General features: G+C 37.9%; 2 protein-coding genes across 2 annotated transcripts; one reads left to right on the forward strand and one right to left on the reverse strand.

Moving 5' to 3' along the window:
- The first annotated feature begins 2,450 nt into the window (after window positions 1-2,450).
- Window positions 2,451-4,041, forward strand: LOC104591388 (large ribosomal subunit protein eL42). Its single transcript, XM_010250178.2, has 4 exons — window positions 2,451-2,564; window positions 2,747-2,926; window positions 3,642-3,716; window positions 3,806-4,041. The coding sequence occupies exons 1-4, from the start codon at window positions 2,562-2,564 to the stop codon at window positions 3,863-3,865; spliced, it is 318 nt and encodes a 105-aa protein (XP_010248480.1). The 5' UTR covers window positions 2,451-2,561; the 3' UTR covers window positions 3,866-4,041.
- Window positions 4,042-6,887: 2,846 nt separating this feature from the next.
- PDF2 (prefoldin 2) lies at window positions 6,888-24,006 on the reverse strand. Its single transcript, XM_010250181.3, has 3 exons — window positions 23,680-24,006; window positions 23,482-23,535; window positions 6,888-7,545 (listed from the first exon to the last, which is right to left on the reverse strand). Exon 3 carries the CDS (start codon window positions 7,539-7,541, stop codon window positions 7,092-7,094), a length of 450 nt encoding a protein of 149 aa, XP_010248483.1. The 5' UTR covers window positions 7,542-7,545; window positions 23,482-23,535; window positions 23,680-24,006; the 3' UTR covers window positions 6,888-7,091.
- Between the last annotated feature and the right edge of the window lie 218 nt (window positions 24,007-24,224).

Here is a 24,224-nt window from a genome sequence, read left to right on the forward strand (position 1 = left end):
TCATATTATATACAATTCCGGTTTACAATTTACAGTTTGGTTCAGTTTATAAAGTTAAATAAATCAAACCAAAACCGTAAATCATAATTTAGAAAATTCTCAAACCTAACCAAACCATTTATAGGTATAAACAAAACCAAACCAAACCGCAAACTTGGTTTGTTTCGGTTTCGGTTTTGTGATTTACACCATATAATGAACACCCATAGCTAGTCAAAATAACATATTTGAATTTAAATGATTTAAACAAAATAATTTATTTTCAAGTACCAAAAAAAATAATACACAAAAACAACCCGACAACGATAATATTGACTAAATTCACTATGAACTTATAATCCAACTTTAGCATTATAATCATTATTTGAACAGTAATCAACCAAAGCTACTAAGCTAGCAAGTGAACATAACGAAAATGACTCTACACCACCACCTAACACTTGAGCATGAAAAAATAATACAAACGGAAAATGTAAGTTCAAATATTTTTGATCATTATCTAATTTAAACTCCTATTCATTACCAAAAAAAAAAACCTCCTCTTCTTGTTTTCTTGTTTAATCTATAAATTCAATGGTGGTGTTCCTTCCATCTGAAAGCATTCCTTATAAAACTGGACCAAAACAAACATGCCAAAATAGAAATAGTAGTCTTCCCAAAGCTGTTTAAAAGTGAAGAGTCAAACCACTATCTCAGTTGCAAGTTATAAGGTTGTATAATCACCTTTCTCTTCATAAAAGCTTCTATACACCCAAAACAAATTAACAAAAAAAAAAGCATAAAAGAGAAACCAAAAGAGAGTACAAGTTAAATCAAAATTTAGATTTTAGACAAAATAAAAAATAATAAACTAATTACTTTGTTGAGTGAACTCTTATTTTTTATTCTAAATTGATTGTGAATCCAAATAAGAAGAAATAGCATTCAAATCCTATAACGTACTACACCCCTATTTAGGTTCATATTTTGGGGATTTTTATAAATATGATCACATTTTATTAAAAACGGGGAGATACATCCATTCAACTTATCAATTAAGTTTATTATCGAAGGAGAAATTTTGAACTTATCATGATGATTTGATTCCATTTAATATCATGAAAACAATCCAGAGTAATGTGAGGGTTGTTCAGTCCAAGGTTTTTAAAACCAACTCGGACAATGAACCAACCAAGGGTCTAGTTCTCGGGTTGAACGGTTCGATCATTTGAACAGAATGAATGACTCGTTCTGACAAAAAAATAAAAAATAAAATCGGCCAAATCGTTGAATGGTTCGAACAGTTTGATTGCCTAGGTCAGTGGTTTGCTGACCAAACCTATGGTTTCGGGGGAAATAATGGTCCTGGGGTAAAATGAAACCAGTCACTTGACTGATTCTTGTTTTTTTTTTTTTTTTTTCCGGTTTGATAACCATAGTTCAGCCACATTGATATTTGATAAAAATTAAACCAACATTATGACTACCTTAATAGAGTAACCATTACATGGAGAATTTGGATGTCCACGTATTCATCTTTTTAAGGCACTTGTCTCTTTTGTATATAAGGGTAAAATAGAAACTTGTGAATTTGCTAGATTGGTTGTAAACCCATTCAAAGTTGTATTATTAATAGGGGTAGATTTGTAAATAAAAACCAGGGTGTTCTACCAAAAAAAATGATCATTTTCTTACTTTTAAAAATTTTAAATAATGGGGTTTATATTAGTTTGGCTGTTTTGTATTATAAATAGGGGTAAATTTGAAAATAAAAATCACGGTGTTCAATGAAGAGCCATTGATCATTCTCATTTTTAAGGGTAGATTTGTAAATAAACATTAGGGTGTTCTATTAAAAAAATTGATTATTTTCTTATTTTTTAATTTGTTAAATAAGGGATATATGTTAATTTGGTTGTTTTGTATTATTAATAGGGGTAAATTTGAAAATAAAAATCAAGGTGTTCAATAAAGAGCCATTGATCATTGTCATTTTTAATAATAAAGAATTAGATGAGATAATAAATATGTATTATTAATAGGGGTAAATATGAAAATAAAAAACAAGGTGTTCAACTAAGAGCCTTTGATAGTTTTCATTTTTAATAATGAGAAAATGAGATGAGATAATAAATTTGTATTATTAATGGGGATAAATTTAAAAATTAAAATGAAGAAGTATGATACACCCAATGCAGAATTCTGAATTTCAACCCCCTACTTTTAGCCCTCCCCCTATAAACCACATCCTGCCAAGTAATTTGACATCAATTCAAGGTCAGATGCATTTACTATGGAGCTATAAAATTCTGTGTAAGTTGGTTGGTCATTATCCCAAATTAAAATGAGAATTAGGGTGTTCAACGAAGAGCCATTAATCATTCTTATTTTTAATTGTGGTAATAGAAACTTATTTGACGGTCGGTTTTATTCAAGGCTAATTTTGTCATTTTACAAAACCCTAATGAATCCTTGTGTTGATATAAAAGCTCAACTGCTAGGGCTTCTTTATTTTCTCTCACTAGATTTCTCGCGGGGCGACAGGGAAAGGAGTGAGTTGAGCCTCTGAAAACCCTGCAGCAATGGTGAGTTGTTCGTGTGTTTTCTCTCATCCTTGTTCAACCTTTTCTTTAATGTATGTTGGTCGTTTAATTTCTTGGTTTATAGCCTATTAGATATCTCCCCAGAAGGCTTTTCGTATTGATTTATTGCTTGAATTCAAAGGTTCTTTGCTTGAGCATAAAATTTCTCTTGAAAAATTTCACAGGTGAACGTTCCAAAGACTAAGAAGACATACTGCAAGAGCAAAGAGTGCAAAAAGCACACTTTACACAAGGTGACGCAATACAAGAAGGGGAAAGATAGTTTGTCGGCACAGGGGAAGCGTCGTTATGATCGTAAGCAGTCAGGTTATGGTGGACAAACAAAGCCTGTCTTCCATAAGAAGGTGAAAAAAATCAACCCATCAACACTAGAAATGAGATATTTCTGTCTTTTATCCGTTTCAGCTAGAAACATCTGTGAATCTTGTTGGGCATACTTCTAATTTGTTTTCTTTGTGTTTATTTTCAAATGACAAGATATGAGCTCTGCCAGTAGCAACTAGAAACTCGTAGAAATAGTTTCTTTTTGATCGTTAATTTCGTAGAAATAGTTATTCTGATCAATTTTAGTTGGTCTGAGTAGCCACGCTATCCAATACCCATGACGCGAGTATTGGTCTAGGCATATGTTCTTAGGTTGACATTGATCCGGGTTTTTGTTTGCAGAGCATACACTCCAAAGTAGTAATATTTGATATTATATTGAAATACATATTTTGGAATACCCTTCTAGTGCTGAAGATTGGAGACTGGTTTAAAAATGAGCCTATCAAACACGATTTCTCTGGGCCTATAAGGACTATTGATGGTCCCCTTTCTGTGAACAGAAACTCATTAGAATTGTGTATTCCTGATCATGACTTTTTAATCATCCACACATATAAAATAGCATGCGCATTTGCTTTAAGAAATCACTCACAGGAGATCGTTACTATCGCATTTTTGAATGCTGTGGTTTAGCCAGGTTGATCTATGTAATGCCATCAATTCTAGATTTTGATGTGTTGTTACATAGAGAGATATGTTTTGCACTAAACTTGTTCTTTGTTCTCTAACCAGGCAAAAACTACCAAGAAGATTGTTCTGAGACTGCAATGCCAGAGCTGCAAGCATGTCTCACAGCACCCCATTAAGGCATGCCTTTCGCTATTTTGTTATTAACTTTTTCACTTTTTGTGTTTACTCGTTCACTAATTTCTGTTTATCTTAATTGGTTTCTGCAGAGGTGCAAGCATTTTGAGATAGGTGGGGACAAGAAGGGGAAGGGCACTTCTCTCTTTTAAATGTGGCTTGTTGAAGGCACCGAGTCTTTTTTTGTGTCATTTTGTGTTGAATTTTGTTACTTCTCTAATCTACTTTTATGAAGTTGGAATTATTTTAGGATGTCTTAGTTTCAATTTCAGCATGACATTTAGATGTTGAATTTACTTGATGATAGTTGAATTTTGTTTCAAATTTATGATGAATGGGTAAATTTCTTCTCATGTCCTCAAATGCAAATCTTTCAGGCACTCTTTTGCTTCATTCTTGTATTTTGCATTTGCCCCCGTTGTGACATAGATTTAGCTACTAGTTGGCTTGCTGAGTTTCTTGTCATCTGTTATGGATATTTGCAGTACTCCACGTTTCTATCATGCTGCTGACTGCTCCCGATCTTCCATTATATAATGCATTCAGTTTTTATGCGTACGATCACCAGTCTTGTGTCTCCTGCAATTCATGTTAGTCTATTTGATTATTTCTGGTTATGATTAGCAATGAGCGCATTTCTACACGACTCCAAAAAAGTAGTATAGTGTTTAAATGCTGCGCAATTGCAGTGGAGGAAGCTAAAGTGATCTTCCTACAACATCTATAGATGGAGGATGATGATGTGTTTTCTGTTAAAGGATATCATGAAATTGGTTTCAGATTGGTCACCAGTAGGCGATAATTAAAGTTGTAAGATGGCATTTTATGGATTAATTAGCATTGCACTACGGTGAGTAGGATTAATCGATTCTCTCATGTTCTGTGAGCCCACCTTGGGCAGATTGAGACTTTACCCTTTGCAGATAGACCAGAGTCTTCCTTTCTATTACATCTCCGATCATGTGCCATTTATTAAATATATATGGCTGTCTCAAATCTTAAAATGGTATAGTGCATGTGGATATAAGATCCGGAGTGACTTGTTCTTCATACTTGATATGTACACCAATCCAAATCCGTGGCTGACAGATTGTGGTCAATTGTAATAGGGGGTGGGGGGCACGGTATCTGATCTGTAGCATGGATGTCGTGAATCGCCCATTTTGACAGCCGATACGTATTGTGCTGGGAGCTGACCCTTCTGAACTAGTTTCGAAGAAATAAACGAAACATAAAAAAAGCACTTCTACAGAAGAATCTAACGAGTAGGGAAGTTGGCCCAGAGAAGAATCGAATGAAAAATTCCACACAAATTGGTTGAGTTTTATGGATGTGGAGAATTACGAGACAGGCCCAATGAAGATTTTTGAATTTCATTGCAGAATTTAACATTCAAAATGTCAAAAATCTACACTATACATTAATGTCCGCCTGTAAATTGGCATCAATTCCAAGTTGGCACCCACCCCAACTATACTTTAAACCTATAAATTCTGACCCTGGGCTGAACTGTACTTTAAACCTATTCTCTCTATTTTATTCTCATGGGCATTGAGGTCCGAATTGTACTATCCATGCATATTTAAAGTGTTGTGATTTGTGACATTCCATTCCACGTTTACTCATAAGTCTGATATAATGCACGATATTGATATTTTGAACTTCATTTACAACCAATCAACCATGTGGTAAAAATGTAAACCAATCAGCTGGTATTCATCAAAATTCACTGTTGATTTCAAGTTTCAACCCTAACCTAACCTATATTAGGTTGAACATGAATTTCCATATCATTTTTTATTGATCCCCAAACCAATTTCTAAAAGCTTCTATCCAACCCCACCGAAATTGGATTGGATAAGTTAGGTTTTTAGTCTGTTGATTTCATATTGCCTCCAGTGCCGATCGAAATCAGTTAGATTTCATATTTCATCAAATTTCACGTTGCATATATATATACATACATACACTAATGACTACAACTTCTCCATGAGCAAATAGTATGGCCAGGTTTGCTAGAATATAAAGATATTGGTAAAGCGAACAATGAAAAGATGTAGAATGTTTTGGTTCCACAGAAAATAGAAATCAAATCTAAGGGAACAGAGCCATTAATATTATAAAGAAGTAAAGAAAGGAGAAAAATAATGATGATCTCTCGTTTTATGGATAATAAGTTATGCGTTTACAGGGCAATAATATCACATGTTTCCCATGCACATAATACAAATGCAAATCTACATTAGATGGATAAGTTAATATCAAGGACTAACAGTCCCCTATTACATACAGACCTATAATCTCTGTGCAACGCCCTTGGTGATGAAGATCAAAAGTCGTGATTTTCACTGGCAATGATTCCTTGAATTCGAGTGTGGACTCTGGTAATGGGAGCTGCAAACATAGTAAGTTAGAGGGCCCCAGGAATCAGAGAGTATGAGGTGCCCTCAAGCTAAGCAGCCAGCCTTATTGAGCATGCCTGGGCTGCTGATGGTGGCATGTCTGCCTTTCACGGGGCACGCATCTTGTATCCACTTCCCATCGAAGTGGGGAAGTGGGTTTCTAGCACCGCCAGGTGACCAGGTGACCCCACGTTCGCATAAGGAGGTACTAATCAATCCTCCCATGCTAACTTGACAAGGGGAAGATTGCCTTGCAGGTCGGAGGTAGACTGAGGTCAGAGATATCTCTCAAGTCAGTGGTAACTCAGGTTGGGCAGACCATGTTGATGGTAACTGGAAACCATTGGGTGACCAGGTCGAGAGTACATTCCTGGATCTGTTCCAGGTTATTCGGGCATTACAACTCGAGCTGCCCGATAGAGGCCCAAACTGCCATCTTAGTGCGTTCCTACCACGTCTGATAGCAAATTGCCATAAAACCACACGTCAAGATGTAATTAGAGGGGAGATCGTCCCTCATCATTTGGTATAACATTTTTCAAATGAGAATGGATCTTGCTCTCCAGCACGCTACATACACTACCCACAAGACGCTACAACCATACAATTGGGAAGTGGGAACATCTCTCATGAATGATAACAATATAACATACAAATACAAGTAGCAGATCTCTCTCTCTCGCTCGCTCGCACGAATTGGTATATAAACCCGATCCCAACCCCAATATAGCTTAAAAGGGTTGTTTACCTGTTGTAAATTAAAGGGGAGGCATTGATGTGAAACTGCTAGCCCAACATGTTTTCAGCATTATAAAATATGAAATGCAGTCTCTCAAATTCATGATCCACTGGTTAAACCCTAATCATTACGACAGTATTTCTTGAACACCTTTAATACCACAATCATATCAAGGGAAAATTGCATAGAACAAAATTCAATTAACCATAAATAAACAAAAGGTCTGCATATCTGCTCTTATTCATTCTTTGTGCTTGCAGGACCCACAAGTACTCCTTGAGAAGAACCTTCCTTACGATTATCATCATCCTTCACCTCATTGTCAGGTTTTCTTATCCTAATTTTGTATTTTGCCTCAAATTCGGCAATTTCCTTTTTCTTCTTTTCCAAGGCCTCGTTCATCCGGGAAATCACCTCCTCAAGACCCTCCTTGTTGCGCTGTACCGCTGGCAGAACATCTTTGATTGTTCTTTCCACAAGCACACCACCAATCATCCTATAGCATCGTCTAGATGGATCAAGTGGCTGTATGGCTCCAATCACCAGAGAATGCTCACTCACTTCCATCTCCAGTTCTGTAATTTTTGAGTAAAGTTGGTTGATTTCAGATCTCATGGTGGCATACATGTTTGCCACTGCCTGCTCATTTATAGGTTCCTTGGAAGCACCTTCAGCTTTGCTAGTCATGACTCTAGACAAGAGAAAAAAAAGTGTAAATTTAAGCAAAAAAAAAAAAAAAAACCAATGAAACATCACTCTACCCATCTCAGTTTTATTATCTTTTCCATGAGATGTGAAGCCATCATGTTTATTCAAAAAGGTGAAATCCTCGGGGTACAAGTTCCTAAATTTTGTAAATGCATAGTCATCTTCCTACGAAAGATGGTAACAGCAGAAATCCTAACTTAACTAGAGGGGCTTAGACTCATAATCTATTGGGGAGTTGAAAGATAAAAGGTGGAGGATAACTGCAGATTGATGTTAGGTAATCCCATTTCCAATGAACTGTATCACCTGTAAAGTTTTAAATACCCAAGTTAACAAATCAAATGGATGACTACTAAATTGGTTATTGCAAAACCAAAAAAGCCTAACATACTAGTGTTAAGAATTAGAGACTTATTATGAGTCCTCTCCTTTATATACCACCTTAATGCTATGGTATTACAAAGTATACCTATGATAATACCTTAATCTATTCTTACCAACTTGGTGATATAGGTGAACCTAGGTGATTTGGGGAAGATAAGCCTAGGTGAACCAAAAGATGAATTTTAGATACCTACCCCAAATGTAACAGGTTTATTTAAGAGTAATGAATTACAAATTGCATACCCAAATTCTAACCAAATGAACCAGGTAACCATGGTTTGAATAAACTTCTAGGTCAGCTAACTTTTCAGTAGATCCATCAGCTAGATAGATACAAGGGGGCAAGGAAAGGAAGTTGTTTCTGGCACGGCGGCACCTACTCTTTAAAGAAAGGTAGTTTTTCTATTGCATTTGTACATGGATGTTTGTTTCACACATTGTTTCTCTTGAATGTTCCTTTGTTGTCTTGCCTTCACTATTTCTGCTTTTCTTTTTTCCCAAAAAAAAAATTCTGCTTTTTTTGATAGGAAACAGCAACTTTCATTAAATTTGGATTAAGCTTCAAAGAAAATGAAGGTCCAATCCCTTATACTAGGGATTCCACCCCCAACAAGTTTCCTATTACAACTCAGCCCAGAAGAATTCTCCCCTGTTTAGCTAGAGAGCCATCCAAACCATTTGCTGGCCTTCTAACCCATGTGAGTCCATGCCCCCATAATACCTGTTTGCAGCCACCCTATCACCAAATTTGAGTCCCCTTCCACTTTAATTTGTTGAAGATGCAATTGTTTTTACCAATCTCCAGCCCTTGGGGAGTCACCCACTCCTACTGGGCCAGAAAACAAAGCCACAATTCTTCCCTTTCCATCTCTTATTACACCACCTATGCCCAAAGGACCCATGTTGCTAGGAAAAAATCCATTAAAATTTAGTTTAAATCTTTGATTTACCAGAGGAACCCAATTTTCCTGAATCACAGACCTTGAGGATGAACAATTTGCCACTGCAAATCAATTCCTTATAATATCATCAAAGGAGAAGTCCTTGAACAAATCCGAAGTCTTTAACCAATGTGCCACTTTGAAAGTATGTTGAAGATTAGTCAGTTTTTGTGTTATTTTAAGAGTTGCTGTTTTATGTTAATTGTTAGATAGGAAGTAGTGACCACAGCAGTTATGTGAGTCCAAATTTTATTTTTTATTTGAGTCATTTATGTGTCTTTTAATGTTTTGCCGCCCTATAAGGGCATAGTAGTCTTTGTACTTCTCTTATAATTCTAATATAAATATTAACTGAAGGGGGCGGCCAGAAGATAGCTCTCTTTCTTTTCAAAGATCTCTTCATCTTCTTCTTCTCTCTTCCTTCTTTCTTCAAGAAACTACACTTTTCTTTTTCTTTCATATTTTTGAATTCAGCAGATTTCTACTCGGTATTAGAGCTTCAGCTAGGGTTCATGAAGCTTTTTCATGCAGCCCTAGATTGGCCGACTGCATGAAGTAATAAAGAGCTGATCGATCTGCTACAGATTTGCCCAGTTCTTGGATTTTTTGGTGGGATCTAGTCATCAGAAAGGTGACTAGATCTTGGGCGCTCAGGTATCATTGGATTTCTTTTGATTTTCTGTAGGGGCGGTTAGGTTTTTGGAGCTTTTTGGACCTCTTGGAGTGGCCAATTCACTCTTCTCTTTGTTGGGAGACGCTGAGAGGACAGAGATTTCTCTCTGGATAGGGTTTTCTTCTTCCGGAAGAGTTTGTTCCTGTGTGAGTTTCAATTGTTCTTGGAAGCTCTCAACCTTTTTTATTTCTTACTGTTGAACTGTTTGAAGTAAGATGGAGAGTTGGAGTACGAGCTGAAATCCAATGGTACCATGGGACTGGGCGTTGGGGGTGGTAGTGATATTTTTGGGTCTGGAATCATTACTACAATAAAACTGGATGGTACAAACTATTTAGAATGGGCACAATCAGCCAAAATGGCCATTGGTGCCCGCGGAAAGTTAGGGTACATCACTGGGGAGGAAAGGAAACCTAATATAGATTCCTCTCGGTGGGTACAAGAGAATTACATGGTGATGTCTTGGCAAAAATTTTCTATGACTGCAAAGGAGATTTGGAATGGTGTGACTGAAACCTATTCTCAGAAGTAGAATGTAGCCAGAGCCTATCAATTAAGGAATCAGGTGATTAATGTGAAACAAGGAGATAAACCCCTTGCCATGTATTTCTCCATGCTGAAAACCCTTCGGCTTGAGATAGATCACTTAGAGACCGTGGTGTGGAAAAGTGTAAATGATAACCTATCAGAAACTGGTAGAGAAAAATAGGGTTTTTGAATTCTTGGCAGGGCTGAACCCTGAATTTGACATTGCTAGGCAGCATATTCTTTTTAGGGAGAGTGTGACACTCTCAAGCCTATGCCTTTGTTTCTGGAGAGGAGAGCAGGAGGAACGTCATACTAAGACAGCTTGGGATTGACCAATCGGCTATGGTTAGTACAATTAAACCTAAACCGAATGGAGATAGAGGGAGCAATGAGACTAAGAGGGAGGATAAGGACTTGGTGTGTGATTATCATAAGAAGCCTAAGCATACCAAAGAGACATGTTGGAAGCTCCATCCACATCTTATGCCAACCCGGATCAAGAACAACAAGGGAAATGCAAATGTGGCCACTATAGGAGACTCTCCGGCCCCTCTTTCCCAAACTGATTGAGAATCCATTGTAGCAACAACAGTAAGATCAGAATTGGAGAGGTTTGGACAACTTAAGAGTAAAAAGGATACAACTAGTTCTAACCTTTTAGATGGACAACAGAGTGCAGGAGCCAACTACACCACTTCTTTTGCTCATACAAGTAGTTCATATGCAACTGCAAATCTTGCATCCACTTCAGGTAAGGAGGGACCTCCCTGGATTATAGACTCAGGAGCATTTGAGCACATGACTAATGATCCTACCCTTTTCAGTTCTTATTAGTTGTGCTCTGTTAGAGACAAAGTCTCTACAACAGATGGTTCACATATTCCCATTGTTGGAAAGGGGACAATTAGAATGACCAATGACATTACTTTATCTTCTATCTTACATATCCCTAGACTTCATACCAACCTATTTCTGTTAGTTCTTTGATAAAAAAATTGAATTGTTTAGCGACTTTCCTTCCTAGTAATTGTGTTTTGCAGGATCTGTAGTGAAAGAAGATGATTGGGAGTGGTTGTGAGGTGAATGGAGTCTTCCGAGACATCAGAGCCACCATGTTAACAGCAACAGTTGTAGTGGGTCAAAGTCGGTGAGTTAGATTACGCTTAGAGGTGTAAATCAGGCCGTGCCACTTGTGGCACGGCATAGCCTGGCACGACAATGTGGGCCATGTTGGGCCTGGGATTTTAGGTCCACGGGTCGGCACAACCCAGCCCGCAGCCCGACCCATATATATATATTTTATATTATATATATATTTATATATAGTTATATAAATTATATAAATTATAATTATATAATAATATATAGTATATAATATATTAATAAAATAAAGATATTTTTTAATTTTATTATACTAATTTATTTAATTATTGCATATATAAGCAATTTTATACACAACTCATATAAAATTACAATTTTAAGTTTTTTGTCATTTTTTTAAAATAAATAGCTTTGGCCCGATACACGGCTTGGCCCACAGCCAGCCCGGGTCGTGGGTCGTGCCGAGCAGATCCCCAAATTTTTCACCGGGGAGGGCCGCACGACCCACTTTACACCTCTAATTATGCTCTGGCATAATCGGTTGGGGCATCTATCTTTTAGTTCATTAAATTTTCTTTTTCCAAAATTATTCAAGTCTGTCTAGTTATCTACCTTAGAGTGTGAGAGTTGTCAGTTGGGAAAACATTGTAGGCATCCTTTTAAACCAAGTAATAAAATAAGTACTTTTGCTTTTAATGTTGTTCACACTGATTTATGTGGACCATATCATATTCCTTCCATGGGTGGCTATCGTTATTTTCTCTTGTTTGTTGATGATTATACACGATATTCTTAGACATATTTAATGAGGTCTCGTGATGAGGTTCTTGACTTGGTACGACAGTTCCACCAAATGGTTCTCACACGATTTAGAGTGAGAACTAAGGCCTTCAGATCAGATAATGCCAGAGAATATTCTGAGGACTTGACCACATTTTTTGGAGCATGGTATAATTCATCAGAGCAGTTGTGCATATACACCGCAACAAAATGTAGTAGAGAGAAAAAATAGACACATTGTGGAAGTAGCAAGAAGTTTTATGGTGTGTGATTCAATTTTTGTCAATTTCTAGGGAGATGCAGTTCTTACAGCCGTACACTTGATTTAACTGTGTTCCTTCACGAACTTTGGGATTTAAGGTGCCATTCAGTCTTTTTTTTTTTTTTACCAAATGGGGAGATGTTTCACATACCTCTGAGGGCTTTTGGTTGTGTTGCCTTTGTTCACATTCTTGGCCCCCACCGCAAGAAATTGGATTTGAAGGCCAAGAAATGTGTTTTCCTTGGGTATGCTCAGAACCAAAAGGGGTATTGTTGTTATGATCCTGTGTCGAGAGCAGATTTGTCATTATGGATGTTACTTTTTTTGAATCCACCTTCTTCTTGAGCAATTCTCCTCAGGGTTAGAGTCTTGGGGAGGAGAACTCATAGTTTGTTCCTCTTCCTATTTCCTTTGTGCCTCCATCAGTTCCACTACCTGAGCCACTACGGGCAGCCTCACAGAAATATCAACGCCGACAAACGGTGGTTGACTCCACACATGCTCAATCCGCACCACTCTCCATTAGTCCTTCCAAAGCTCTAGCTTCAGCAAATACAGTTCCAAGTATTCCCCTTTAGCCTGAGCCTGTTACTTTTCCTAATGATAACATTCATGTACCTAACACCATTGTTGCAACTGATCCCACTAACCTTGATCTTCCCAATGCACTTCGCAAAGGGTAGAGAAAGTGTACAGCTCATTGCATTTCACACCATCTCTCCTACAATGCCTTATCACCCTCCTACCGAGCTTTCCTTTCTTCCCTGGATTCTGTGTCTATACCAGGATTGTTATCGAGGCCTCTCCAAACCTGAGTGGAAAACAACCATGCAAGAAGAGATGAAAGCCTTGGCTAAAAACCAAACTTGGGAAATAGTTGATCTTCCTCCAGACAAGGAGAAAGTTGGATGTAGATGGGTGTTCACTGTAAAGTATAGGGCCAATGGCAGGATAGAGAGGTAACAAGGCAAGGTTGGTTGCAAAAGGGTATACTCAGACCTATGGCATTGATTATCTAGAATCCTTTGCACCGGTGGCCAAGTTGAGTTAAGTCTGTATCCTCTTGTCTCTAGCAGCTACCTACTCATGACCCCTGTTTCAGCTTGATGTTAAAACTGCATTCCTCAATGGTGATTTGCAGGAGGAGGTATATATGGACATTCCAACAGGTTTATATGGAAATGTTGGTAAAGGAAAGGTGTATAAACTAAAAAAATCATTGTATGGCCTGAAACAATCTCCTAGGGCTTGGTTTGATAGGTTCAGAGGGGCACTTACCCATTTTGGGTACACAAACCTAGTCTGATCACACCCTCTTTGTGAAGAAGAGAGATGCTCATGTCAATTATGATTGTGTATGTGGATGAACTCAAATACTTCATAGGGATTGAGGTTGCAAGATTTAAGCATGTGATCTTCATTTCTTAGGAGAAAGTATGTACTTGACCTGCTACGAGAGAGTAGGAAATTGGGAACCAAACCAACTGACACTCCTATTGATCCAGATCATAGAATTAATGTTGTGGATGGTGAGTTGGTAAAAAGATGTGGGAAGAGTGGACTAGGGGAAAGGAATAAAAAAAGCCAGAGGGATTTGAAAGGAGAGTGGACTAGGGGAAAGGAATGAAAAAAGGCAGAGGGATTTGAAAGTATATAGTAAAAATGGTATAGATGGGAAAAAGGAAGAACAATAATGAAGGAAAGGGGGGAAGTAGATGAGAAAGAGGAATAAGGGTATACTTGAGAACAATAATGAAGATCCTGAGATGGAATGTAATAGGGTTGGACAATGATAGGAAGAGAAACATTGTCAAAAACTTGTTAGGGAAGGAGAAGCCTAACCTGGTGTTGGATCAAGAGTCTAAAATAAAAGAGCCAAATAGGAAATGGATAAGAGGTATTTGGGGATCAAGGGGCTTAAGTTGGGCTTATACCCATTCTTATGGAGCCTTGGGGGGGGGGGATCATTATCATCTGGAAGAATGAGGAAATCGAATCATTGAATGTATGGGGGAATTAATTGGGCAAATTTCTTTTTTTTTATCAATAACAACATTTTCATTAATTAGACTGTAAATATAGTACAAACAAGGAGATAAAATTTACAAAGTCTGTAATTACAACTGAGCCCAAAATAAAGCTTCCCTACCCACCCCCACTCTTTGCTAACTCATCAGCAAATGGGTTAGCAGATCTCTTCACCCAACTGAACTTCACTTCCATGTCCTTGACTAGCCACATAATTTTTTTCTTTTCATTTCTATACCCCCATAGACCAGCTTTTCTTTCAGCACCCTACTACCACCTTCGAATCCCCTTCAATTACGGGTCTTCTGATATTCATCTACTTCGCTTTTTCGACACCTTCCACGGCTGCGCAGATCTCAGCTTTGAGAGAGTTCCCCATCCCTATTGGGCCTGAGAACAAAGCTAAGAAAGTCCCATTCTCATCCCTAAACACGCCCCCAATACCTAAGGGTCCTGGATTCCCTCTGCTACTCCCATCAAAGTTCGGTTTTATGAAGCCAGATGGTGGGGGAATCCATGATAATCTCAGGTCTGTTTTGACCTGGTTACAATTAGCAATCTCACCCCTCTTTCTAAGCAAGTCATCCACAGTGAAATCTCTAAACAGCTCTGAGGATTTCAACCATTGTACTAACTTGAAATGGATCAGGTCTATCAAGTCTTCAGCCCTCCTCTCTTTTCTAGAAAAAATCCTTGAATTCACTAGCCCTAACCCTCCTTGCTCCTTACTCCTACACACCATCTCCCAGCCCACCCTATGGTCCCTCTTCTCACCTCCTGGTTCCCAAAGAAAATTTCTCATTAGTTTCTCTAACCTATTAGCCACCCTTGTTGGAATCTTGAAGACCAACAAAAAATAAACGGGGTAAATTGGCTAAGGTAGCTCTAATGAGTGTAATCCTTCCACGAAGAGAATGGTAGTTCCTTTTTCCAAGAGGTGAGTCTCTTCTCAAATCTTTCCACTACTGGGTTCCAAAAGACTTCTCTTTTAGGATTGTCTCCTAAAGGTAACCCTAGATAGCTCAAAGGCCAACTTAACACTACACACCCCAAAGTCTTTGCACATTCCCTAACCTCCCTTTCTTCCAAATTCACTCCCACTACACAACTTTTCTCGAAATTTACTTTCAAGTTTGACATCTGTTCAAACACTTGTACCACTAATGTCAAGTTTGCACCCACACAGAATAGTATGCAAACTGTAAATGGGTAAGGGGTATCTCCTCCCTTCCTACTCTCCATCCTCTTATTAGATTCCTTGAATCTACTCTATGAATCAATTCCCCCAAAACATTTGCAATCAGTGTAAACAGGAACAGAGAACGTGGATCTCCTTGTCTTATCCACTGACCCATTTACCAGCACAGAGTAATGACAATTCTGGACACACCCATAATCTACTTGCAAGCATGGATGGAGACAGGGTACCTGGCCCAGATGGTTTCCTTTTATTCTTCTTCCAAAAATGTTGGGATATTGTTAAGAAAGATCTTCTAAAGTTTTTTAGAGGGTTCCACTCCTCAACCATAAAAAACAAAGGCTTCAACTCAACCTTTCTGTGCTTATTCCCAAAGAAAGGGGGAATTTTAGAAGTTAAGGACTTTAGGCCAATAAGTTTGGTAGGGTGTGTTTATAAAATATTGGCTAAAGTTCTAGCAAGAAGATTGAAAGAAGTGCTAGAAAATCTGATTTCTCCAAATCAGTTTGCTTTTGTCAAAGGAAGACAAATTGTGGATAGTATTTTAATTGCAAATGAGTGTGTAGAAGACAGAAAGGCTCTTGGGAAACCAGCGGTTCTAGTCAAGCTAGACCTTGAAAAGGCTTACGACAAAGTTGACTGGAAGTGTATCTTGGACTGTTTGAGATTGAGTCACCACCCATTTCCGCTTGGACTGGAAATGGAGTTGCCCCCCATCAAGTAAATGAAAAGGAGGTGATGGGACCTCCAGGATTTAATTTAAAAAACAGTTTTTGTTTAGATAGTGACTCCAATGCCCGTGGCACCGACTAACCAGTCCGGGTAAGACTTGGATGGAAAAGGGAAGGGGTTAAGCACCCCTCTCTCGGGTCCAATAGGTGGGGCCCACATGGTGATCCAAACAACACAATCGTAAATACACAATTAATACCAAGCATAGTAATGATGGGGAAAGTAACAAATTGAAAATAAACCGACAAAGAATCTACCCTATTTATTTTGTTTATTATTTTCTTACTTTTTCCTTTTTTATCTTTTCTATTTTTAATCAAAATCAGAGACCTATACTTCCATCAGCTCAAAAAGATACTCCCTTCCATACTCAAAAACAAATCCACTTTTGGAGGCAGGGGCCTGAGCAAAAGGGTGGAAGATTGCTCTTTCACCCCTTTTATATCAGAACCCCCACCTTTGGGCTCAGTGGAATGGTTGGGAGAAGGAGGAAATTCAAACTTCTCGGTCCGATTCAGGCAAACATCAAGATGAATGAAATTACTAATAATGAGCAAACCGAGGTCCCATAAACAGATCAGATCAATAATCTAGAAAGAAAGAGATAATGGAGCGATTAAAAGTAAAAACAAGAATACAGCATTGAGATTGACATTCTAATTCAATAATCAGATATGATTAAGCACAATAAACAAGTCACCTGACAAAAATGATTGCAAAGATAGAATGGATAAGAACAAGGGAAAATCTAAGAACAATAAAAAAAGAGATTAAAGAAATACAAAAAGATGTTACCCGATTTGGATTTGGATGTCGGCCTGAATATGATGGACAGGATGGGGGGTTTCAAACGATTTTTGTCACGAGCTACTTCCTTTCGACCAATAATGGCTTCTACTGAATGTTCAGTTGATAGAGGTTTGCCGGAATCAAGATGAATTCCATTGAAACATATCTCAGACGTTAACGATGATTTGCTCGGAGAAGAATGGGAAAGGAGAGTTGAAGGAACCACCGCTTCTAACGGGTTCAAATTTGCTTCTCTGGTTTCAGATCCTTCACTGCAACAGGTTGAAGCGACAGGAGAAATAAGCCGTAGGTAGGTCGAGCTGGTGATGATGAAAAGCAAGGAAGGAAAGGAGAGAGAGAAACGATGGACGAAAAAGATTGGAGAAGAGGAAAATGGGGAAGCTAAACTGCCATTGTCGAGAGTTGTAGTGGCAGTGACTGAGAAAAAGCGAAAACAAGGGAAACAAGATGCAGAAGAAGAAGAAAGAGAGAGAGACTGATGGAGGGAGGAGGGATCACCACCTCTTTTCTTCCCTCGCCGCTACTCTAGTGAGATGTTTGAACGGAAGAGGAGAGGAACAATCTGATTTCTGATCTCCTGAATGAGAAAGCTTAGGCCATGTTTGGTTCAACTCTCATTCTTTCTCATTCTTATCCAAGATGAAATTCTAAGATGGAAAAAATGAGTAAAAATGGGAAGAATGAGAAAATATTGCTACGAACCAAACGCTTTTTTCCCAAAAAAATGATTTTTTTTTACAACAAGAATGAGAGTAAAATTTGTAACCTGTTTGGTAACAAATTTCATTCTCATTCATTTTTTTTATTAATCAAAATAATAATATAAGGCTTAGAGGTGTAAAACGTGTCGTGTCAAGTCCACGTAAAGTGCGGGTTGTGCCGCGTCACCCTCCCCTAGAATAACTTGGGGGTCGGCCCAGCACATCCCACAACCTAAGCCTGTGTGGGCCCGTGCCGTGTCGCAGGCCGGGCTGCCCGTGGGCCAAGCCTTGAAAATGAGACTCATTGATCACGATCATGTCGTCACCCCCACAATCATGTCAGGCTTGGCATGACCCACGTGCCATCGTGTTAGGCCGTGGGCGACACAACCCGATTTACACCTCTAATAAGGGTGTCAATGGACTAGTTTTGGATTGGATCCCATGCAATTCAAAATCAATTTAGACAGATTGGATAGACCAACAAGAATATTGGATTGGACCAATCCAGTCCAAAATATTTATTAGATTGGATTGGACCATTCGATCCCTCCGTAATAAAAATTTATATTGGATTGGGTTGGATTAAGCCAATATATGGTCCATTGATATAAGATAAGAATATGTGTCAATGGACCGATTTGGGTTGAAACCAATCTAAATCAAAACGAATTTGAAAAGATTGGACAGTCCAGAATTGAATTGGGCCGATCCAAAATGGTCCAAAATATTCATTGGATTATATTAGACTTGGTCCATTTACAAAGTACTCACATTAGACTGGATCATATTAGACAAAATCCAGTCCAATTGACACCCCTACATACAACACTCGGTGGCAAATATATCATGGAATCATGTGGGCCCCACATCAATAACACAATATGAAAATGGACAAAAAAAACTTGAGAAGCTTTTGTAGTTTGGGCGCAGGTGGAATTTGCCAATGCAGGTTAATGGTCTCTTTGATCCATCTTTCTGGAGTATTCCTTAGAAAAAGGAAATGATTATGTGGAGATGCATTTGAGCAACAATGATTTGGATTATCCGGGAAGACAAGATTTAGACTCGAACTTTGTAATTGTATATACACTGTTCTTTTAATTATTTCAACTAATTACTCATAAAAAAATAAAAAAAAGCAACCATGGAATCAGTTAAGTGTTTTGGGCACAAGAAAGAGTGATGTTGCAGTGACAAACTGCAAGAAAGTACAGGCCTCATAAACATCAATTGTCGCCCCCTTTGACTCTTGATATGTAGATTTTCAGGTACAATGCCTACAAGTGAATCCTAATTCCTGGTTATCAGCCATTTGCAAAGGTGAAAATTAAGTTTGCAGTGGTCTAAGTATTGCAAAGCTCTTTGTTGCTTTCTACCAGAATAAGCTGATGAATAGGTAAAGAAAGAGATCAAAGATGTCATCTATGAATATCCAAATACGGAATAAGCATGCCAGTTATAATTTATATGAGATTACATTGTATTTGTTAGAAAAATATAATGCTTATTTTCTCAATTTTTTATGTGGATAGTTATGATTGGTTCATAAAGTCCTACCCAATAGATCTGAGTAATAAAGAGGTTAGTTATAGAACTGGTACCCTACACTCTATAAGGTCTGTGTTGGTGTATTTTCTTTGTGACTCAATATCAGATCTACCCAATCTAGCCCAAAACTCGCCTATGCTCTATAAACTTGCATCAAAATGCAGAAAGGGGCATAATTACTTATTAAAGTGTTTATTTCTCTTCCACCTGCCTTGTTGTCTCTTTTTTTTTTTTTTGATCAATAACACCAGCTTCATTAAATTAAAAGAAAAGAGGGAATATGGATACAAAAGGGGAGATAAAATATCTTACCTCCCGAAAAACAGAAAAAAAGGCAATGCAAAGAGAAAAGATTAAAAACTAGCCCAAAAAACAGACTCCCTATTCACTCCTTGCTTGGCCAACCCATCCGCAAATGAGTTGGCACTCCTCTTCACCCAAATGTACTGAATCTCAATGTCCCTACCCAGCCATAAGAACTGTTTTTTTTTCAATGTTAAATTTCCACAAACCATTGTTCTCTGTCTTCAACCAACTAACCACCACCTTCGAATCACCTTCCAGGATCAAACGACTGATATTTAATTTCTTTGCTCTTCGAATTCCTTCAAGCGCTGCAAGGATCTCAGCCCTAAGAGAGTCACCTTCTCCAATAGGGCCAGAGAATAAAGCAATAACAATCCCTTCTTCATTCCTGAAGACTCCTCCAATCCCAGAGGGCCCTGGATTCCTTACACTGCTGCGATCAAAATTCAGCTTTATAAAGCCCGAGGGGGGAGGGGACCAAAACGGACAAAGAGTCCTCTTGCATCTAGCAATGGAAGCAATCTCTTTCCAGTTTCTTAGCAAGTCATCCACAGGAAAACCTGAAAACAACTCCAAAGATTTTAGCCAGTGGACAGCCCTTAAAAGGATTTGATCTAACAATTCTTCCAATGTTCTTTCCTTGTCGGAAAAAATGCAGGAGTTTCTTTCTTCCCACAATGACCAGCATACCAATGCCCTAATACACCTCCACATAGTCTTCCCGCGCTTCCTAGGCCAACTGAAAAAATAAGGAGAATACAAACCTTGGACAGTCTCCGGAGGATACCAAGAACACCAAAAACGGGAGAAAACCCACTCCCAAACAGTTTTAGCAGCCTTACAAGAGACCATGAGGTGGTAGCCAGATTCCCCATCAGCTTTACAAAAAGCACATCTATTAAGAAATAGACAATAGTTGGGTCTCTTTCTCTGAAGTAAGTCTAAAGTGTTGATAGAATTATCACTTTGTCATGCCCCAATAACCAGTATGCCTGACCAGCACCCCTAGCACATAGTTCAAGGACAAAGAGAGTGCAAACTAATCAATACCTATATTATATAGAGGAAAGAGGAAGGCAAAGAATTCTTTTACCTCAATGTTAAGCACCTCTTCCTCTCCTTTCTCACACATGTGGTTTATTTATTTTTAAATTAAAATATAAAAATCAAATAACTATTTTTTATGAGTAACAGCATAAGTTTTATTAAAATAATGAAAAAAGAGGAATTACAAACATGGATAGCCTCAGCTAGCCATAGTGTCAATGCAATACATAAAGAGTAGGCAGTAGGTTATACAATTACAACACACCCCATCCCTAGACTTCGACCTTGGGCCCGACCATAGACTGAGGTCAAAGCCCAATTTGCCAACTCAAACCCTACCTAAGCTAAACCCACAACTTAGGATGCCTTAGGGTGGTTTAGTAGGCCTTAAGCAGGTTGTTCAAATTTGAAAGTCTTTTCTTTTCAATAAGTAACTTCAGATTTTATTAGTAAAAGTCAATAAATACAAAAATACAAGCATCCCAAGGAGAGGTGTGAGATGCACTTCTCACATAACTCATAAATACAACTGTGGACTGTGGCGAGGGATAAAGTGCTGACAATGGATCATCTCCTGAGTAGAGATTTGCTGGTTGAGAACTGTTGCAGTCACTGTAGGTCCAGCTCAGAATATGCTCCCCATCTTAATATATATATATATATATATATATATATATATATATATATTATCCCAACATCCTTCGCACCTTCACTTTAAGTGTTCCAACTAGCTTAACCATCTTGCTGCCAAAAGAAAGCACATTTTGTCTGGGTCACAATAAACATCTCAAAGATAGAAGTATGGACCAACAGATACTCAATCTCTAGGTAGGTTCACAGAGTTGCATGACATGTTTATTTATTTATTTCTCTGAGTCACAATAACCACTGATTCAGTGAGGTATTTGACACCTAAGAACCAAGCCAACTTTTTGCCTGCTTTTGAATCAATGTTAGACCAAATGACTTTGTACTGTATACAACCATCTATCATTCCTTAGGCAGACTCTCTTTCTCCCTCTCAGAAAACTCTATAATGATACAATCTACATCAATGGAGAATTCAGTACTACTACTAACATTCCTCAACTAAAACTTTCCTTTCGGACCATCCGCTACCAACACACAACCATCACTAGGAACAGCAACTTGTTGATGGATACATTAAGAGTTCTTTTAATATTTGGAGAAACAGTAACTATTTGTATATGAGTTCCTGCACCAGTAATTTAGTTTTTGGTCTATTTGAGTTTTTTTGTTCGTAATTTTTAACCTTTATTAGATATAAAAAAGAACAGATAACATAATAACATGCCAAGCATCCCTCTTTTTTAGGCCTTGTATCTGCCATCTAACCCTTCCTTTTAACTATTTACATTACATACTCCAATAATTGTCCCAAAATATCCATCCCTATATACTCCTTGATCAGCCATGGAATTGCTGATCAATGAACCAAGAGAAGTTGGCATCAGCTGCTCTGGTATTTCTGCAATCCTTGACTGTTGTTCTTTAACCAGTGCACAACCACTCTAGAAACATTTGTCTTCACTACCTAATCCCGGCAGTACCCAAGATGACAACAACCATGCACTGAGGCAGGTATAACCAAGCAAAGACTTGCAATTTCCTGTTACTTTCCTTTTTCCTTCATTACACAGTCCAAAGGTTAAAGCACTGGCTACAGTTTTGCATGGACTCAGACACAAGAATCAGAATCTGAAACATGTCTAGGTCCAACTAGCAAGTCCAAAAAAGTGGGATCTATGAACATGCCTCAGATAAATAATTAAATAATTAAATTACAATTTAAAAAGTGGGATCTACTAGTTGTTGCTGATGTTGTGTATGTGTGTTGTGAGAGTTGCTAATTTTTATGTATCAAACATCCAACGTGCCCTTGAAGAAGTAAATAAAAGAAAAGCATTGCAATCAAATATGAATCAGAATTTCTAAATGTCAAATGGAATACTTTAGGCTCCGTTTGGAAGGAGTACAAATACAAATATGTAGAATGAAAAACGTTGTATTTTGTATTATTCCGTTTTATATTTGTGGATGGGACAAATTCCTGACCCTTTAGACCTTGATGTGGATGGGAGATCTGGTGTGTCAAGGGAAGAGATAGAGAGTGCTAGGGAAGATGGGGAACTTCCATCTGTTGCTCAGGTTTCAACTCCCATAAATGATGCTAATCTCCTTGATTCTAAACCCCTCCCAGCAAAACCATCTGATCTTGAACATTCTAGAGACCTGGCTTTAATTTCAAAGAGCTCAGTTGCTCCTATCAACAAGTTAAAATCTCAAGGTTTCAAGAAACATGATGAAGATTCAGATATTCTACTGGATACTGAGAGTGATATGGAAGAAGTTGCATTAACTGAGCTAGAGAAAGAAAATGCAACAAGTATTGGATGCTCTAAGATGATTGACAAGTCATGGGAGGACTATGGGTCCATGGAGTTTTGCTTGGTTCTGAGTAGAAAAATGGATAAGAGTCAGCGAAATGTGAAGTTGGAAGCGAAGGTAGCTAATTTTCACTTTGTTTTTTCCTCGTTCTTTTGTTGATTTTGCTACTTGGCCATTGGCTTTAACTTCTACATGACAGGTAAGATCAGCATAGAATATCCTCTCAGGCCTCCGGTTTTCACAGTCAAGTTGTATACAACAACTTATTTGCATAATTACAACAACAAAGCAATAAGGAAAATAATTCGATAATTTATACTTAAGTTTATACTTAAAAAAATAACAGCAAAGCAATAAGGAAAATAACAGCAACAATTTATACTTAAAAAAATGTATAAATTCCATAATAATTCGAACACACAAATACCAATAAGGAAAATAATGAAAGGACAAAAATTGTTCAAATACCTTAATCGGTGCTGCTTTCTTTTAATGCTTACAGGGATGATATTGGTGGTCAACCTAAAAGGGGAAAAAACAGAGTAAGAAGAAGAAGAAGAAGAAGAAGAAGAGGAGGAGGAGGATGAATCCATCTTCTGTGCGCAACTTGAGAAGAAGAAGAAGAAGAAGAAGAAGAAGATAAGGAGAGAGAGAGAGAGAGTATACCTTGGTTTGATCTCTTTGGATCGATCTTAGCTTTAGGACTTCAACAGATCGAGATCGATCTCACCGTTACCTTGTACAGAGAGAGAGTCGATTAGTTTTACCTTGTAGAGACTTCAACAGATCGAGATACCTCAGCAGAGAGAGAGAGAGGGACGAGGGTTAACCTTGTACAGAGAGAGATAGCCAGACAGGGTTTAAGAGAGAGAAAGAGAGGGACGAGGGTTCAGTGAGTTCAAGTCGAGAGAACTCGATCTCGAACGAAAAAAAAAAATTCTGGGAAGAATGAGTCCTGCGGCAAGAAATGAATATCCAAACACGGAAACACCTACATCTCATTTATTCTTGCCCATTCTTTTTTAGAATCGGCAAGAATTAAAACAATGATGCCACTTGGTTCAATTCTCAATGAAATTCTAAGATGAAAAAAATGAGTAAAAATGGGAAGAATAAGAAAATATTGCTACGAACTAAATGCTTATTTTTCAAAAAATGATTTTTTTTACGACAAGAATGAGAATGAGAGTAAAATTTGTAACTCCTTTGAT

This window comes from Nelumbo nucifera, chromosome 3 (assembly GCF_055504915.1).
Source record: "Nelumbo nucifera cultivar China Antique chromosome 3, China Antique-T2T, whole genome shotgun sequence".
NCBI lineage: Eukaryota > Viridiplantae > Streptophyta > Magnoliopsida > Proteales > Nelumbonaceae > Nelumbo > Nelumbo nucifera.

Bases quoted from the DNA above. Each gene is read 5' to 3' on its own strand.
- LOC104591388 (XM_010250178.2), top strand. The intron at 2,927-3,641 runs GTGAAAAAAATC...TTCTCTAACCAG, and splicing joins AGCCTGTCTTCCATAAGAAG to GCAAAAACTACCAAGAAGAT. The intron at 3,717-3,805 runs GCATGCCTTTCG...TGGTTTCTGCAG, and splicing joins TCTCACAGCACCCCATTAAG to AGGTGCAAGCATTTTGAGAT.
- PDF2 (XM_010250181.3), bottom strand. From the start codon at position 7,541: ATGACTAGCAAAGCTGAAGGTGCTTCCAAGGAACCTATAAATGAGCAG.